An 18,539-nucleotide genomic window follows, 5' to 3' on the forward strand; every position below is an offset into this window, starting at 1 on the left:
AAAAGAACCAAAAGAGATGGAAAGCCTATTGAGGTCATAGGCACCTACAATCCCGTGCCTTCCCCACTAACGCCAGATCAAAAGATGCTAGGGTACATACCCACCAAGGACGTGAAACTAGATTTTAAGCGTACGAAATACTGGCTTGGTGTAGGAGCACAGCCAAGCAACAGCGTGGAAAACTTGTTAAAGAAAGCTGACATCCTATATCCAGAGTGGCCAGCTCCTCAAAAAATGTCTAAAGTCGTTAGGAAGCCCGAAATTCCTTTAGATGGCCGCAAATTGGCTTGAAATAAGTGGGGAGGAGATCCTTGTCTGTACATAGCTATGAAATTTAGTAAGTTATCATCATTATATTAGCAAAGTAGCCAAGGCCGATCGTCCCAGAACTCATCTTTAATTATATCACAGTGAAGCTCTTTGATTTCACTTTTCTTCAATCTCTTTTGAAGTCTCTCTAGTTGTCTCTTGGTTAGGTCTCTAGTATTGGCTTCCGTTGGAGTTATCACTGAGTCACGAATGTAAAGTGTACCTTTCTTGTATATTTCAGGCTCATCATTGTAGTTTATACCAAACTGTTTGAAGAGAATCTCATTCTTGTCGGCAGACACCGTACCTATCAATTTATTTTCGGCGTCATGAGGAGTCATGCCTCCTTTGATGACGAGGTTCCAAAATGTGGTGTTGTAGAGGTTGTTAATATGGCAGTCAACTTGCCTCCATCGAAAGTAGTCCTTGATGGTATCATCAGAAGGATATACCACAGCTCTGGCATCAAACGTTGGAAGTCGCTCCACAGTTAAAGGTTTGTCAGAACATACACTACTCCAAAAGTATTGATAGTTCGCAGAGAATGTAGAACCAAAAGTTGTGATCAACTTGAATTCTCTTCTCTCAAACATGTCGCATTGCTTTCTAAGAAGAAACGAGTATTCATCAGAGTCACCGTATGCCATCATGATATCTGGAATCTGATTCATCAACTGACAGGCAGAAAGATTCATCACCTTTAGGGCACGATCATCATTAGGCTTATCAAATTCATATTTCTCGCTAAACTTATGGAACCCCCTGCCGTCTACCCTTATGATAATATGGGTTTCTGGAAGAAGGAGATTCTCCCTTTCGAAGTTTCTCACATATTCAAATCGTGACTTTGCCATTTTTGGGTGGATAGAACAAAACTATAGTTGAACTCTGAATGCAAAACGCTGGTCTTACTTTGACATATATATATAATTTTTTTTCACTCTAAACAGTTCAGATTGCGTTATCTTTTTACAGGTATATATATATATGAGTAGGTTGGAACTACCCGGATTCTATTATGATGAAACAAGACATCGTTACTTCCGTATAATTCAAGGTGGTGGTGACTCTGGGGTTAGTCAACATCATTACACATCGTCAACAATCCAGCAGAAAAACAGAGAGCAAGAGCTAGTAAAGAAATCGGAGATTCAGATGAATGTGCAATTACCAATAGAAATATTAGCCGAACAGTACTTTGACCACATAGTGGAGTCCGGGATAACAGATATGGAGCTACACTATAAGTACTTGATGTTTTCTAAAGAGTTACCACCAACAGAGGATCGCGCAAGACCCAATTCTGATATCTACTATTTCGGCAGACACTTCAGCCAGAGGGTCAAAATTCAGAGTTTGGGAAACTCTCAGAGAGAGGAATTCCTTCATATTCCCGAACGGTCTTCCGTTGTTGGATTTGTCAAAGCCAATTGCAAATGGTACATCTTTTGTGACAACTACAAGTCGGTTGCTTCAGTGTCAAACTTATCCGATCTTTCTGATCCTCAAGCCACGCCATACTATGAATATAATGCAGACTCTAATTTGGGTTTTGCGGGCCCTTTACCTACAAATGCGATCACATCTCTCAGTCATCCAATGAATGCATTTGTCGGTAGAATCAATCCTTTGGTGGCCACCACTCGCAATGGACAAGTTTTTTCAAGCCGTCTACTCTGGACCCGGAATAACTGGACGTTGATAACTCAAGATGATGCTGTTAGTTCACACCCGATAAGTTTTGTACCCCTTCATTCCTTTTTAATTTGTGTGAAGAATAAGCATTTCATCTTTCATGTTGTTCAGAAAGGACCCCGATACAGAATTCTCTCTCATTGTGGAGACTCAATGACGGCTGTAAAATCTTTTTCGCATGAACCGACCAGCATTGAACAATTGGGAGACAGGCATCTTGTTATTGGGTTTAGCAATGGCGACGTCACTTTATTCGAGCTGAATAAAGCTCTGCGGGATTCTTCTATCAAGTTAAAGCAAACTCAAATACCAGATCACCTTCATATTGGGGCATCCGTTTGCCATATGGTGGCTATCTACCTCAGTAAAGAGCAAATCTACCTTATTGTTAGTGGATTGAACAATGTTCTCGTTTGTCTTAACGTTTTCATCACTGATGGAAAGATCCTTCTATTCGAAAAAGCGTTCGATTATTTTGAATACTTCAATGCATACAACACTGGACCCAACATCAAAACGTTTGATGAGGGTCAACCCTTTTTTGTGGTCCAATCGTATGAAAATGACGAAGTCAATCTAAAGCTCTATTATCTTTTCTACCAGAGACCTCTTGATTGGGGACCTCATAATGAGGGATTCAACTTGGGTCCAACAACTGACAACCCTGCCTATTACAGATACATCGTAGATTGTTATCATTTAATAGTTTTGAATTGCCGACATAAACTTCTTACATCCTACTGCATTAGTGAAGCTGATTCTACAGATATATAATCTAGTTACATCCTATCGCCATTTTCGCTTGACGACTCTCTCTAAATCTCTAAATCTCTAAATCTTTAAAAATTTTCAGATAATTTTTTTTTCAGTTAATTTTTTAATCTACCGAAACTTGAGGTAAAAATTTGACCAGACCTACCTTTGTTAAAGACATTATTCAACACTTGTTCGACTTCTATCGATATGTCAAAGGCCAAATTCAGAACACTTGAGCAAGTGGATCGATTTAAAAATCCTTCCAAAGATAAATCAGCGTTCCCTCTTTTGTATGAGGCCGTGAAACCTCATATTGGCTCGTTCAATGCACTTACAGAGGGACCTCAAGGAGGTTTACTTAACCTAGCTGTCAAGGATATCGGTACCAAAACGATTTTTGACTCCACTAATCCCGATTTTTTGGGAAACAGGTTGGATATTCGTGTTGATTCCGTTCAGATCGCCAAACCTACCGTTCCCTCTTCAGATAAGTTATCACTCGTGAGAACTATTTACCCATCCGAATGCCGTGAGAGACTTAACTCCTATCGCGGTCGTCTTTTGTTAAAGGTTACCTATATTGCCAATAATGGTAAAGAAGTCAGCCAAGTGAAAGAGGCTGGCTTGCTTCCTGTAATGATTCGATCCAACAGATGTAATTTGGAAGGTATGTCACCGGAAGATTTGGTTCAGCACCGTGAAGAAAGTGATGAATTCGGTGGCTACTTTATCGTCAATGGAATTGAGAAGATCATTCGTATGTTGATTATGCCACGTAGAAATTATCCGATGTCTGTTATCCGTTCCTCCTTTAGTAATAGAGGTGCGTCCTATTCACATTTTGGTGTCCAGATCAGAAGCGTTAGACCAGATCAGACTTCTGTGACTAATGTCTTGCATTATTTAAACGACGGTAATGTTACACTTCGTTTCTCTTGGAGAAAAAACGAATACTTGGTTCCTGTTGTCATGATTTTGCGTGCTCTTATAGAGGCCAATGATCGTGAAATTTTCGATGGTATTGTTGGTTCCGATACTTCAAATTCCTTCTTGACTGATCGTTTGGAGTTACTTCTTAGAACTTACAAGCATTACAAGTTGAATTCTCAAAAAGAGGCTCTTGCATATCTTGGTAATAAATTCAGAGTTGTGTTCTCTGCTAGCGATGACCGTACTGATGCTGACGTTGGTAGAGAGGTTATCAAAAGAGCCATTTTGGTTCATTTGTCAAACAATCAGGATAAATTCAGAATGCTTCTATTCATGATCCGTAAACTTTATTCTCTTGTTGCTGGCGACTGCGTTGAAGATAATCCTGATTCGACCCAGAACCATGAGATTCTTCTTGGTGGCTTCCTTTATGGAATGATTATTAAAGAGAAAATTGATGAGTACTTGCAAAATATATGCGCTCAAATAAGGGCCGATATAAACAGGGGATTTGATGTCGACTTTGAAGACCCTAAATACATGAGTCGTGTATTCACGAGGACTAATGCTAATATTGGTCAGAAGTTGCAGTATTTCCTCTCTACTGGTAACTTGGTTTCTCAAACTGGTTTAGATTTACAGCAAGTTAGTGGTTATACAGTTGTTGCCGAAAAGATTAACTTTCATCGTTTTTTGGCTCATTTCCGAATGGTGCACCGTGGTTCTTTCTTTGCTGCTTTGAAGACTACCGCCGTGCGTAAATTGCTTCCCGAGTCTTGGGGGTTCCTTTGTCCAGTGCATACGCCTGATGGATCTCCGTGTGGTTTGTTGAACCATTTGGCTTACAAGTGTAAAGTTACCACGGAGCAATTGGATACTTCCAAGGTCTGTCAAGCGTTGTACAAGCTTGGAGTTTCTGAAACTGCATCTGCTGTAGCAATTTCTGGACCTAATGTTTGTTGTGTGCAATTAGATGGCCGTATTATTGGATGGTGTTCTCATAAACAGGGTAAGATTGTTGCTGATACCCTTCGTTTCTGGAAAGTAGAATCATCAGACCATTGCATTCCTCTGGAACTTGAAATTGGCTATGTGCCACCTTCTCAAAGTGGCCAGTATCCAGGATTGTATATCTTTGGAGGCCGTTCCAGAATGGTGAGACCAGTGAGGTACATCCCACTAAATAAAGAGGATATGGTGGGTCCATTTGAGCAAGTCTACATGAATATTGCGGTTGAACCAAACGAGATTGAGAGCAACGTTCACACTCATGTCGAGTTCTCTCCAACATATGTCTTATCCACTCTTGCCAATTTGACACCATTTTCAGACTTTAACCAGTCCCCTAGAAACATGTATCAATGTCAAATGGGCAAGCAGACCATGGGAACTCCAGGTGTCGCTTTAGTTCACCGTTCCGATAACAAACTTTATAGGTTACAATCCGGTCAGTCGCCTATTGTCAAGGCTGGCTTATATGATGACTTTGGCATGGATAATTTTCCTAATGGTACCAATGCTGTCGTTGCTGTCATTGCCTACACGGGTTATGATATGGATGATGCGATGATTTTAAATAAATCCACTGAGGAAAGGGGATTTGCATATGGTTCTATGTACAAGACGGAGAAGATCGATTTAGGAAGGGACCGTAATAGGGGAGACCCAGTCACACAGCATTACGGCTTTGGTGACGATGCATGGCCAGAAGAATGGAGAGAGAAGTTGGATGCGGATGGCTTACCATACGTTGGCACCTATATGGAAGAATCTGACCCTATTTGTGCATATTACGATGATATCCTTGGAAGGACTGAGATCAAAAAATATCACAGTTCCGAACCTGGCTACGTTGATGAAGTGAAGCTGATAGGTAATGAGAATGCCAATGCAGAGTGTCAAATCATGACTATCAAGTTCAGACTCCGCAGAGCCCCTATTATTGGTGATAAATTTTCTTCCAGACACGGACAGAAAGGTGTCTGCTCCAGAAAATGGCCACAAATCGATATGCCATTCACAGAATCTGGTATGCAGCCAGATGTCATCATTAATCCTCATGCTTTCCCCTCGAGAATGACCATTGGTATGTTTGTAGAATCTATGGCCGGAAAGGCCGGTGCTCTACATGGCATTGCCCAGGATGCAACACCTTGGCAGTTTGGTGAAAACGACACTCCTTTGGCATACTTCGGAGATCAATTGGCCAAATCGGGATACAATTATTACGGGAATGAGCCTATGTATTCAGGTGTTACTGGTGAAGAGCTTAGGGCTGACATCTATATTGGTGTTGTCTACTATCAGCGTTTGCGTCATATGGTTAACGATAAATTCCAAGTTAGATCCACCGGTCCAGTCAACTCACTTACTATGCAACCAGTAAAGGGCAGAAAGAGGCACGGAGGAATTAGAATTGGTGAGATGGAGAGAGATGCATTGATTGGACATGGTACCTCTTTCTTGCTTCAGGATCGTTTGTTGAACTGTTCCGATTACACTCAATCTGCTATATGCAGAGAATGTGGTTCGATTCTTTCCACTCAGATGTCTGTTTCACGTATCGGTACTGCTGCTGGATTTAGATGTAGACGTTGCGCTCAAAAAGTGGACTCTTCCTCGGTAATTAAGGACAATGAGTTAGATGTGTGGGAAGATGGACAAGGTAACAAGTTTGTTGGTGGTCATGATACGACTACGGTAGGTATTCCGTTCGTGCTCAAATACTTGGACTCCGAACTTAATGCTATGGGTATTAGAATGAAGTATAATGTTGAGCCTAAATAAGGGCTATTCATAACTTTGCCTGCCGATTGTACTATAATATAGACTTATATCCGAATAATAATTGCTTGCGTCTCTGCACGCTTTGAATTCTGTCTTTCTCTTTTTCAGGGGAAATGTTTTGATCTCGAATTTAATTTCCTATTCTGTCAACAGTCTGGCATATAAACGTTCATCTCCTCACAGTCTGATCGGGCTTTTTTCTTGTTATCAGTTTCTGATATTATTATTATTGACGATGCCTTCATTTATAGATGAACTGCCGCCTCTTCCTGATGGTTATCATATTCGAAAAATATGTTCCGATGACTATGGTAGAGGTGCGTTAGAAGTCCTCAAAGCTCTCACCACTGTGGGTGAAATAACTAATAAGGAATTTGAGCACACCATAGAAACGTGGGCCAGGCACCCGGAGATATATCATACTTTAGTGATATTGGATTTAAGCGAAACGGTAGTGGCCATTGGCAGCGTTATAGTGGAGTCGAAATTGATCCACCATTGCGGAAAGGTTGGTCATATAGAGGATATCGCAGTGAGACCAAATCAACAGGGTAAAAAGTTGGGATGTACTCTAATTCGTCATCTTATAAAAATTGCCGGCAGCTTGGACTGTTATAAGGTAATTCTTGATTGCGATCCGGCCAACGAGATGTTCTACGCAAAATGTGGGCTTTCCAAAGCTGGCACAGAGATGCAATTCAGGTTTTAATAGAACATAAAACTCTAACGGTACATAATAAACGTAATACAAAATAAAATGAGACTCCACAATCCAGGGCATAGTATGCCTGTCACACTAGCATACTTTCAATTAGCCTGGAAAATCCTTTATACGTACCATCTGACTTGACCAATCCTTTCAAAGTTTCTGTCAAGTCGAGTACGGCATCGTCTTTCCCATTTTCACTCTCTACGAATACAAAGCATTTCATCTCCGATTGGCAGTCTCCTACAATGGTTTCATTATAGTTTTCGCCCATAGGAAAGAAGAAGTCCCAGTGGAACACAATTTCCTTCTTCTCCTTAGTCAACTCGAACGAGGAAGAAGATCTAAGCAAAGCGTACGCTAACAAACGTGTATTTTTACCCTCTGCCTCAACTTTGGTGTATCCATTTATGGATACGGATTCTTCAAAGTATTTCGCAAACAAGTCCATCCATAGTTGCGATCTGCACTTGAAAAGGTGAATATAAGAGTTGAGAGCATAGATGAACAGAGATACATCCTTCTGCGCTTCACAGTACTTAATCAATTTCTCTATCTGGTCATATTCCGTAGTGATATTCAAGGATCCAGTTTTGGACAAACTGAGATTCATCACTTTTTCATCTGATTTATCGAAAACAATTTGAACACGGAAACTGGCTAGTCTGATAAAGGATATAGTGAATGACAACGACTGATTAGAGGTTTCAACATCTTTATGTCGTGAAACATCAACAATGTTCATATTAGGATAAAACATTTTGATCAATTTGAGTCTCTTCTCGAAATCAAACGACGGTAAATTTGTATAGTCATTGAGTAGCTGGCAGTGTTCTAAATACTTGTCCATATTGAAGTCTTCTGATTTCTTTTCATCTTCTAGCTGTGATATTTTATCGAGAAGCTGCTTCTTTAACTCAACAAGCTCTTTCTTAAGGGCAATATACTCATCGTACTCTTCCTCAAATGAAGTATCGTTATCTGAATCATCAGAGCTCCCAGAAGTTTTAGCAGTTATTTTTGGCGAAGAAGTAGGGCTATAATCTGTATTGTGGTCGGAAGCCTGTGCATGTCCCGTTGCACCAGAAGACTCCCGATTTCTAGAAGGAACAAGTGTTTCAGCGAAATCTGGGTCTTCAGTACTTTCAGTACTCTTGGGAGTATCAGGAAGAGCCAGTGGAGGGTTATAAGAAGGAGTGGAGGAATTGGGGCTCTGTAATATATTAGCGGAACCTTCATGGACAATTGTAGGGCTTGCAAGAACGTTTAAAGGAGACTCATCAATCGACCCATTAGAATGATTGGCAGAACTTTTGTCACCCGTGCTTTCTTGAGAATTAGCACCAACCTCGCTTGCTTCAGTAGCCACATGACCATCGGAAGCCTCTGGGAGGATCTGTGGAGTTTCTGAAGTAAACACCTCTTCATCGGAAGAATCCGAACTCACTATAGGAGTGCTTTCTCCGCTTGGCGTCGAGCTAGAAGAAATCTTGGATGATTCCTCATGATATTCATGATGCATTGGTGATATTTTACGATTGGGTTTAGAGATCGCCTTTTCGGAATTGCCTTTGGAACCTTCTTCCGCCGTTCCATTCAACACTTCTGGCACCTCAATCTCAATACTCTTCTCAAGATCTTGCGTACGTGAGGGAATGTTCGCTACCGTGGAGGTCGCTTGAACAGAGCTTTCAGACACTCCATCTAGGGATGTTTCCTGTCGTTCGCCACTCACCTCGGCAAAAAAGTTATCAACAGCACTAGAACTATCTGAATCCGCATCACTAGCTACTCCAGAGCTATCATGGCTGGAGCTTCCAGTACCAGGTACCGGAGAAGCCGGGACTTCAGCTTCCTTTTCGAGAGTACTTGAATCCTCGCCGCTCTTCTCCTTTTCAGAACTGTCACTGCCTTCAGTCTCCATAATATATTGATGTAATCCTCTCTTTGTTTTTACAGAACGCGTTGTCTCTTTTCTATATAATCTTTTGAATTATCCTTACTCGCGTAAGCTCTATCATGGACTTTCAACCAAGCCTGAAAAATAAAAAAATTTAGCCTCATCCATCAGACTAACAGTGTTCGTTACTTTCTTGGTTCTACTCCAGTCCTATAATTTTTTCGTTGTCGTCGTCTTTATTTGTTGCGTATCAATCATGGTGTCGACTCCCGAACTAAAAAAATACTTGGGTAAGGAAATAAAGCTCGACTTGAATGGGTCTCGTGTTGTCCAGGGAAGACTGGTTGGATATGATCTTTTCCTCAATATCAATATGGACGACTGTGTGGAATTGATTCCTTTGAAGAAGAAGAGAAGGCAGGATACCGACGAATCTGGAATAGAGGCTGTGAAGATAGGTCAATGCGTAATACGAGGTAACTCCATAGTTAGTATCCAGCTACTAGCTTAAAGATGATCTTCCCTACGCAAACAGACTTGCATTTCAATGTACATTATCTACCCTCTCCTCTTATTATATATAAACATATATAGATATATCTACGTGGTATAATCGAACACTCATTTAATCATCCAACTTCTTCATAGCCTCGTCGATGAAAGAAGTTGCCTCCTTGAAACGCTTGACTCTTTCGTCGTGCTTCAACTTTGAATCTCTCAGTTTTACCAACTCCATATGATCTATCGATATGTTTATCCTATTCAACTCCTTGAAATAATGCACCTTAAACTCCCCGAAGTCATAAAGCTCGGATTGACTGGACGTTTCATCCACTTTAGCACCCTCCGCCTCGCATATCAACATGTTAGGGTCGATCTTAGAATATCTTTTTAGGTTCCCCTCGGTTATGCGTAGATCCTGAATTTGGTCCATCTTATAATCCAGCAGATCTTTCATGAACAAGGAATACACATTGTTTCTATGCCTTTTCGAAGTGGCATTCTTTGAGTTGCTGTTGATTGCTTTGATTTCACTATTGAGCAGTGACTCAATCTGTGATCTAGAAAGTCGAATTGGCAAACTTATACCATTTTTTCTTCTTCTTTTAATGGATTTTTCATAGCTTTCTTCTATAATCTCAAGCTCATATGGATCCGCTGCTCCTGCTTCCACAGATTCAATGCCGGTTCTACGCTTCAATCTGGACTCTATTGACGAAGGCCTAACAGAAACCCTTCTTCTTTTCCCGGCCTCTTCTGTTCCACGGCGCAAATCAGCACTAGCATGCACTTTGAGAGGTTCAGATATTTTCTTTGCCTCTTTGGCAGCACTTCCACGTGTACTTCTTCTCTTTGGAGCAATCGTCAAAGCAGGCTTCGAAAGTACTGTTTTGGCATCAGCTGGCATGGCCTCGGTTGCATTCGACTCCTTTTCCGTTGATGAAACAGCAGTAGTACCACTAGCAACAGTAGAAACAGCAGTAGATGAAGCTGACGATGGAGGAGTTGACAGCTCCACCCTGTGTGAATCTGACGAATACTCCTTTGAAACAAACGTGAGTCTTAAAGCTTTCATCTTCTCACCAAACGACTTTTCAGAATCTGTATCCTCATCGTTAAGTACAGGATCTGCCTTCCGATAGCCTCTATCAATATAGTGAAGTTCGGGAACGATACTCCTTGTCTTTCCGAGAATGTATTTGTTGTTTGTAGCAATCTCTTCTGACATTTCAGCATTTGGATTAAACTCTAAAAGTTCTGTGGAAACTCCAGGCTTGTTGAAAGGATTTTTCTGCATCTTCTCACTTTTAAATTCGGTCTCTTTGAAGAGATATATCAACCACAAAAACCGATCTACCTTATCCTCCGGTCGAACATCCTGCTGAAGCCAGATATCATTAAACAAGGAACCGGAAGAAACTGGATCGTCATTATTCAACTGTTCACGTTCATCTTCACTTAATTCAGCGGGCTCCGGAAAGAAAGCCTTGCAAATTTCAACCTCATGAACGCAAAGAAGGAAAATAAGACTAACAATGTTCAAGTTATACTTGTTCCCCAAAGATAAACCAACAACAAATTCTTTGTAACTTTTGGGAATTTCAGTGTTTAGATCATTGATTGACTTAAGAATCGATTTGATACGTGGTGTATCTTGAAGCTGTTTCACTGTAGAGATAGTGTAGCCACTTCCGCCACGGACGGACGCATACGAAGGCAAAGTAGAAGAACGAGTGGAAGAGTTAGTAGCTTTAGCTGAGTTCTCTCCTGTAACTACTATACCGTCTTCTTCAATCAGTCTAAGTTTGATGGCAGACTCGTCGATATTGTAGTATTTTTCAATGATAGGGAGATGTGAGCCGACCTGTAAAGAGGGAATGCAATGATAGGTACGAAATTGAGATTTCATTTCATAATCAAAGTTGACCGTGGTATTCAACCGTCCAATGTTGACCAGCAAACAGATCACGCAGAAATTTAAAGCATAATTAATGTCTAACAGTAATCTGTCTTTCAAGATCTTGGAGATTTTACTGGACTTCAAAAGTGTAATCAAGTAGAGCTCAAAAAAAGTCAACATCTTACCATCATTCTGACATACGGAACCGTCATCATTGCGAGCCCACTTGAAATGATCAGGCCATTGATATGACACTCCGGCTTCATAATACGGGTTTTTGAAAGCACGCTTATTGTTGAAGAATAGTCTCATTAGAAACTCAAATTGGATCTCGTGCCTCCAATAAGGCTCACCGTCATCCTTCTTTAGATGCCTGGAACGTGAGTTTATCAGGAGAGTCTGATAGCTTCGATACTCTTTCTGCTCGGCGTCTTTGGAGATATCTTTCAAGAAGGGTTTCCGTTTCTTCTTTTTGGTCACATTAACTTCTGGCTGGGATGGAGGGCCCACAAGTAAATCAGATATTTTGGTTCCCTTCTTCGCAGCGGGTATGTTCGTAGGATTTAGAAGGGATGTGAGTGAAGCGGTATGCTTGGAAGCACTAGAACTACCAGAGACCGAGGCATCGTCAGAAATTTCTGCCTTCACGGTATGCTCCTCTGTGTCCTTGTTTGCCTCAATGCTATCGTGAACAGGATCAAATGACATTATCAATCGAAGAAAAGCAGAAGAAAATCCACAGCTCTTTATGGGGAGGCCTTTTCCTTTATTCAACTTCTCATCCTCTTCTTTTTCTTGTTGATCTGCCTCCTCAACTTGTCCTCTCTCCCCTCTACTTCTCTCTTCACACCGCGAACAGGCATAAAAAATTTTTAAATCCTCAAACTGCCTACACACCCAATGCTAATTCTCTAATGTGTTGTGTCCCTGTAGGGATTCTCAGTTGTGGCTCCCCCCCCCCCCAGTAGAATTTTCCAGGGTAATGTTACTCTTCTTAAATTTTCTTTTTCTTTTCCTATCCCGGATCAGATGCCGTACCAATTTGCTGCATTAATGCAGCTCTCTCCTGAGTGGCTTTCGCCGTTGGTTTCCCGCTGCTGGTTTTTCCTGGTTGACAGCTTCTCTTATCTTGAAGTTATGTAACAAGCACACCTGGGTGTTTTTTCCCCTTTCCTGCTTTTAGTGTTTTTTCTGATCCTGTCACAGTTTGTCATCTGTCACCTAACATCTTCTTATTGTTATTTGACATCATTTCTTTTTTTATTTCTTCCTCTATTTGTTTTCTCGTCTTTTGGTTTTTTGTCTTGTGTTTCCCTGCATTTTCAATGGGAATCGTTTTAATAGATTAACTCTGTGTTCATATAGAACATTTCTTCCTCATACCTTTTTCTTTGTTCATCAATGTCCCGTGTGTCAAAGACTGTCCGCAAGAAAACTGGTTACTCCCGTAAGGGATGCGAAGACTGCAAGCATGCTCACCTTAAGTGTGATGAAGGCTTACCATCTTGTAAACGTTGCATAAGGCGTCAGAAGAGGTGCGTTTACAATACAAAGTTTGTCGTTGAGGGTGTTGATGATAAAGGATCTTCGCTCAACTTTATTTTGAACCACAACCAGCGTCTTCAGGAGCCGCTGCATCAACCGATGCAAATGCAAATGCGAACGGGACGAGTACAAATGCAACAATCCACGCTTCCACAGATGCAGATGCCTCGTATTGAAGTGATTCAGAATGCTTCCTTGCTACCCCCCACAAACAATCAAAATATAGTGGGTGCAAACTCGTTTCAAATGCAGCCTGCGTACCCTATCAACTCTCAGCCCCATGTTAGAAGTCCGAGAATAAATATGAGGCTGATTGATTCTATTTCTTCTAACCCATCACCTTCACAACAGCAGTTTATACGACCACAGCCACCGCATCAACAACGCTCTATCGATCAGAATAGAGCTTACATTTCTCAGAATCTTCCCCTTGACACTCCTTCACCTAATACTTCTATAAATGCTCGCTCTCTGGACGGTACCAATGTGGATAATCAAAAGGATGGAACGACAACGAATTTGAAGCATATTCTCAATAAGGAGGACGGTTCAATGCACAGTAACCATACAAACGCCAGCACAGTGAGTAGTCAAAATCACTCACAACAATCTCCACTGTCTCAACAGCAGATAGATGACAGCTTTGATGACTCTCTTGATAAATTGAAGTTGGATGATTTGGTTGACATTCTCCCTGACGATCTCAAATTTCTCAGCATGCTCACTGCACAAGATCCTTCCTGGTTTCTGATGGGCACCAATAATGTCAAGCCGGAAAGGAATCCTAATATGAATGTTTTTCAGATTCAGTGGAGAAATGTTTCTAACCTCGAATACATGCAACTTCTCTATCAATATGATCCGATCATTTTACGACCGGAGAAAGCTGTGTCCTTGAGTGATACAGAATTGATAGACTTCAATTGGACTTTGTGCAGAGTGTCACAGTTTTATTATAATTTTTCGAGCTATCCTGACGAGACGTTTAATCAACTGATGCAGATCTTTCAACGGCTCAGTAAGAAGCATACTATTATCCAGAATGTTATCATGTTCAATAGCAGTGTTTTTATGATTACATTCTACGAAAATATGAAACATCCAAACCAAGCTCGCATTTGGGACCGCTCCGTCAGACTTCCTACCTTGAAACATATCCTGGATAGTATCAGAGATGGACTTATCAAAGATTGTTCCTTTTCGGAACTTGTCACTATCGCTTTTTCTGTTCTTATTCTTTTCTCAATCAATAGTTGTGATACGAATAGTTTATGGAGAAGCAACTTGACAAACTGTTACAGGCTTTTGACCAAGGCTTCCGAGCTACTTCCTTCTGTCAACACTCAGGATGAATCCGATATGGCTGCGCTCAAGCTTTTTCAGGTAATAAGAGAATGGTTCTTCAACGTTGAGTTTTTGGCTATGGTCAGTTCTGATAATGGTGGAGAGATTACTGCCAGAACTCCTTTGGATATTATGTTTGCTGGGTCATCACCTAACAAGTTAATTACCTTTGACAATGGTATCAATGGCTTACGTGGCTACAGCGGAGAGCTTAATCCAATTCTTCACAAGCTTTACAGATTCATTGATATGGAGAAGAAGCGGGGAAGAAACTTAAGTGGAACAAACATTTTAAGACTGGTTCTTGAAACTAGAGATACCAAGGTGCTGAACGAGGCCAAAACATTTGGATTTGAGCTATTATGGGACCTTAAGAAGTTGCCAAATAATTACAAGCCTTTGAATATACAAGACCTACGTATGGACATTTCGCTTAAAGATATCGACAAAGCTTTTAGAATGGGGATCGAGTTTTACTCAACTTTCTTCCTTATTGGCCAGCGAGATCCGATTACTGCTTCCGAACAGTTGACTTCCATTCTCGAAATGATATATGCCATTCCTTACTACTATACGTGTGGAATTGCCTTACATTGGATCATATTTGCCTGTGCATTGGCTGCCATTGTAATTCGTGATGATAAATTGTATGATGGATTCCTCGATATTTTAAGAAAGATCTCTTCAAAGGGAATGTATGTTCCCGAAAAATCGATTGAAAGATTGAATCACACCAAAAGAGTTCTAGAAAATAAGGATTATGAGCACTTGATAGATCCTCATCAAGACTATATAGTTTTCTGAGAACAGGACCAAGTCGTTTTATCTTTGCTTAGCATTGTGATGTTAGCGGTGGATTACCAATCTCGAAAATATATTAAGTTGAACGATTAAAGAAGTAGTGCAATGAAGAAAACATACAAAGGATATAAAGTAGTTTATCAAATGAAAGTTTAATGTAGATAATGCACACATATGTACAGCCGAATTGACTTTCTGAAAACTCCTTTTTGACCCATCTAATCTTATTTATCAGGTTTACTGGTTTTTACTTGAAACCACAGACATTACCTCTTTGCCGCTTGGAGTCTTTTCCATCTCCATGCCAATGACATCTTCAGGTTTCTCCAAAGAGGAATGTGGAATCACCTTATAGCGCACACATTCCAGAGGCTTATACGTACCGAAATAATCGACAGCGTCTTGCTCTCCAACTTCAACCTTAAACAACATGTTCAAAATGAGATGAACAGCAAGAGAAATAAAGAATTGGAAAATAAAGGAACCCTGGAAGAAGTGCGTTGCTCCCGCATTAATCTTAATGGAAGGATTGGCGGCATTCATGAGACCAGGAAGACCTGGTGCAACGCCCACCAAGAAAGATATAACACTTCTCCAGTTGAAACCGTTGTTAAACCAGTAGATGCTCTCTTTAGAGTTGATGTAGCAGTCCGACAACTTGATAACACCTCTTCTAACGAGGAAGAAGTCGCAAACAAAAACAGCGATCAAGGGAGTAATAAAGATCGAGAAGGAGGACATGACTGTTAAAAAGACAGAGTCAGAGTTATAGAATAGCCAAGGCTGTGTCGGCCAGGAAAGAATCATAATGATGATGGCACCCCTCCTAATATTGATGTATTTCGGCCATAGAGACGAAAGGTCCATAGCACCACTGATACCGTTACCAACACAGTTCATACCAAATTGGGAAATGACAAGAGCAAGGCCACAGAAGAAAGCAGCAGCTCTAGAACCAGCACTATAATCATCTTGCAACCACTTCAAACACACGTCATTCGGCATCCAGTAATACACGCCATCCTTTTCGTACAATGCACTAGCAGTGATAAGGCCAAAAAGGGGCACGATAAAACCGGTTAGATTCATACCTAACAGTATACCCCATGCTGAGCCCTTGACACTTTTGTTATACCTTGAGAAGTCACCTTGATTGGCGATACCAGCCGTCAAAGAAGAATACCAACTGGAGAGACCGTACAGCCATGCCCAACCTAACTCAGAGGAACTAAGGTCCATCTTGGCACCCATAAGAGATCCGTAATGTCCGTCATTATGATGGACGGCCCAAGCAGTCATACCGATACCCATAAAGAAAATTGCAAAACTAGCAACTGCTAATAGGTAATCAATATATTCAGGGTGAATAACCAAGAATGGAATACTAAGGATGAGATAAAGAACAAAGCCGACAAGTTCCTGACTAGTCATAGGAACACTGTCGGGCAATGTATTCTCCCAATTCAAGTAGCTCTCACTCCACGAACTGAGAATGACGTTGACACAAAGACCACCAAGCCAAGCTTCAGAGGCAAACCACACCACAGATAGAATGCATCTCATGAGCACACCCAGGACAGAACCCCTAATGCCAAAGACGACCCTCTGATACACGGAATAACCGATATGATATCTAGCACCATACATACCATTCAACACAGCGGCGGCAGTGATTATAAGGTTTGCAACGACAACAATGCCCATAGCGTTGTTACCGTTTAAACCTAAAGATAATAACGAAGAACCGGCAGACCATGTCACCGCACATAACGAAGTGATACCCCAATACCAAATGAAGGCCCACAAACCCCATTTTCTTCTCGAAACGGGCATTGGAACCAAGTCCTTATTTTGCATCATGTTGGACTCATCAAGAGTCAACAGGGAATTAAGTTTTCCAAGGAAACCCATAGCTTAAGGATACTGTACTAAAGAAAATAGATCCAATAATAGTACAAAATAACTACTACCTTGAGATTCTCTAAAATAACTAACGAACAAGCGCACACGATAACCACGTATTACTCTGATGAAAGGGGATGATCTGTGTGTCTATATATATGTGTTTGTGGGTACTCTATAACTTGTCCACCAATTTTCTTTGACCAATTGGTAAGTCATTCACAAGAATATGTAGGTATAAAAAAAAAAAAAAAACCGATTTCTATTTTTTTTCTTTCTATGACTGAACCTTATCTATCGAAGCGCGCTGCAAATGCTTATTACGGAAGGTAACCCGATGATCGTATTTGCCGACGGCATGGCTTTCAATTCAATGGTAGCCACTATCAGATAAGAGTTCAAAAAACTGGATGATTGGTTCGTCCCTTTTACTGGTACCTCTATTCGTTTTCACTCCTCGAGAGTAATTTTTTTCTCTCTTACACACAATAATCCGTGATGGGATGCCTTCTCGTTCAACCAAGATATCTAACTTTCCTTTTTTTGATCATTTCTTTTTTGAGTAATATTTTTTTTTTTGCTCTTCGGCTCGTGCCATTAACATGTAGAGCGGACTATGCAAAACCTGTATAGCTGCTGGGGCGCATACAAAATAATTTTTTTCTTTATTTTCTTCTGCTTAAGCCCTTCAATATTTCTGGGATCAGCGATTTCACTTCATAGGAAAGCCGCTAACTTTTTGACATACTGCCTGTCGGAGCCCCCCCCCCCTACCCCGTCCAACATTTCGACACATTTTTTGTTTCTTTTTTCGAATTCCTTTTTTTTCAGTTCTTGTGGTAGTCAATTCCTCTAAATGAATACCGATAGTTGAACTGTCCCGAAAGTCCTCATTTACCGATCGATCTTGTTTTGTGTCTGGTGAAGATTGCATTTCATGAAAGGTTGGGAGAGTCAAAGCGGAAAACCGCTTTTCCAGATCAAGGGCTATTTCCGATGCGTGTGCATATTACCACCTCACTTTATATTACTGCCACCTCATTCTGTCAGTTGAACATAATACCATTTGACGGGCATAACAAGGGGGGAGGGGGGGGGAACACGGCCAATTATTCTACCGGATACTAACTTGCAGTATCACATATCCTATATGCAATTAACAGATTCAGGGTAGCTTAAAGCGCCACCACCAAACCAACTCCTGGTCTTTTTAGTGTGTAAATTCTCCTGAGTTTTCAAGATTTTGTTCACTTTCATGGTATCACTACTGATAAAGTTCGATATCAGTGTTTTCTTTTTACAATTTATGAACATTCAAACTCTTCATCTGATAATCAGCTGTTGCGTTCTTTCGGTGTCTCAAAAGCCCTTCTGCTTCCCCGACTAGAGCTATTTACTGCTTTAAATGTTCGCAGTATTCGTAACTATTGCCAAATACATGCTCTAATTCCTATCTGAGTGTC

General features: G+C 40.8%; 8 protein-coding genes across 8 annotated transcripts; 4 read left to right on the top strand and 4 right to left on the bottom strand.

Annotated features, from left to right (window-relative positions):
* Positions 1-356: 356 nt before the first annotated feature.
* On the bottom strand, positions 357-1,163 carry THG1 (tRNA-His guanylyltransferase; the record flags this gene model as incomplete). Its single annotated transcript, XM_038920853.1, has 1 exon — positions 357-1,163. One exon carries the CDS (start codon positions 1,161-1,163, stop codon positions 357-359), a length of 807 nt encoding a protein of 268 aa, XP_038776781.1.
* A 133-nt stretch (positions 1,164-1,296) lies between these two features.
* On the top strand, positions 1,297-2,778 carry FOA43_000524 (uncharacterized protein; the record flags this gene model as incomplete). The annotated part of the gene is made up of 1 exon (XM_038920854.1): positions 1,297-2,778. The coding sequence occupies one exon, from the start codon at positions 1,297-1,299 to the stop codon at positions 2,776-2,778; it is 1,482 nt and encodes a 493-aa protein (XP_038776782.1).
* Positions 2,779-2,967: 189 nt separating this feature from the next.
* On the top strand, positions 2,968-6,477 carry FOA43_000525 (uncharacterized protein; the record flags this gene model as incomplete). Its single annotated transcript, XM_038920855.1, has 1 exon — positions 2,968-6,477. One exon carries the CDS (start codon positions 2,968-2,970, stop codon positions 6,475-6,477), a length of 3,510 nt encoding a protein of 1,169 aa, XP_038776783.1.
* A 235-nt stretch (positions 6,478-6,712) lies between these two features.
* Positions 6,713-7,186, top strand: FOA43_000526 (uncharacterized protein; the record flags this gene model as incomplete). The annotated part of the gene is made up of 1 exon (XM_038920856.1): positions 6,713-7,186. One exon carries the CDS (start codon positions 6,713-6,715, stop codon positions 7,184-7,186), a length of 474 nt encoding a protein of 157 aa, XP_038776784.1.
* An 82-nt stretch (positions 7,187-7,268) lies between these two features.
* Positions 7,269-9,107, bottom strand: FOA43_000527 (uncharacterized protein; the record flags this gene model as incomplete). The annotated part of the gene is made up of 1 exon (XM_038920857.1): positions 7,269-9,107. One exon carries the CDS (start codon positions 9,105-9,107, stop codon positions 7,269-7,271), a length of 1,839 nt encoding a protein of 612 aa, XP_038776785.1.
* A 601-nt stretch (positions 9,108-9,708) lies between these two features.
* On the bottom strand, positions 9,709-12,192 carry FOA43_000528 (uncharacterized protein; the record flags this gene model as incomplete). Its single annotated transcript, XM_038920858.1, has 1 exon — positions 9,709-12,192. The coding sequence occupies one exon, from the start codon at positions 12,190-12,192 to the stop codon at positions 9,709-9,711; it is 2,484 nt and encodes an 827-aa protein (XP_038776786.1).
* A 693-nt stretch (positions 12,193-12,885) lies between these two features.
* FOA43_000529 (uncharacterized protein) lies at positions 12,886-15,177 on the top strand (the record flags this gene model as incomplete). The annotated part of the gene is made up of 1 exon (XM_038920859.1): positions 12,886-15,177. The coding sequence occupies one exon, from the start codon at positions 12,886-12,888 to the stop codon at positions 15,175-15,177; it is 2,292 nt and encodes a 763-aa protein (XP_038776787.1).
* Positions 15,178-15,411: 234 nt separating this feature from the next.
* Positions 15,412-17,085, bottom strand: FOA43_000530 (uncharacterized protein; the record flags this gene model as incomplete). Its single annotated transcript, XM_038920860.1, has 1 exon — positions 15,412-17,085. One exon carries the CDS (start codon positions 17,083-17,085, stop codon positions 15,412-15,414), a length of 1,674 nt encoding a protein of 557 aa, XP_038776788.1.
* Between the last annotated feature and the right edge of the window lie 1,454 nt (positions 17,086-18,539).

The sequence above is a fragment of the Brettanomyces nanus genome, chromosome 1, assembly GCF_011074865.1.
Source record: "Brettanomyces nanus chromosome 1, complete sequence".
Taxonomy (NCBI): Eukaryota; Fungi; Ascomycota; class Pichiomycetes; order Pichiales; family Pichiaceae; genus Brettanomyces; species Brettanomyces nanus.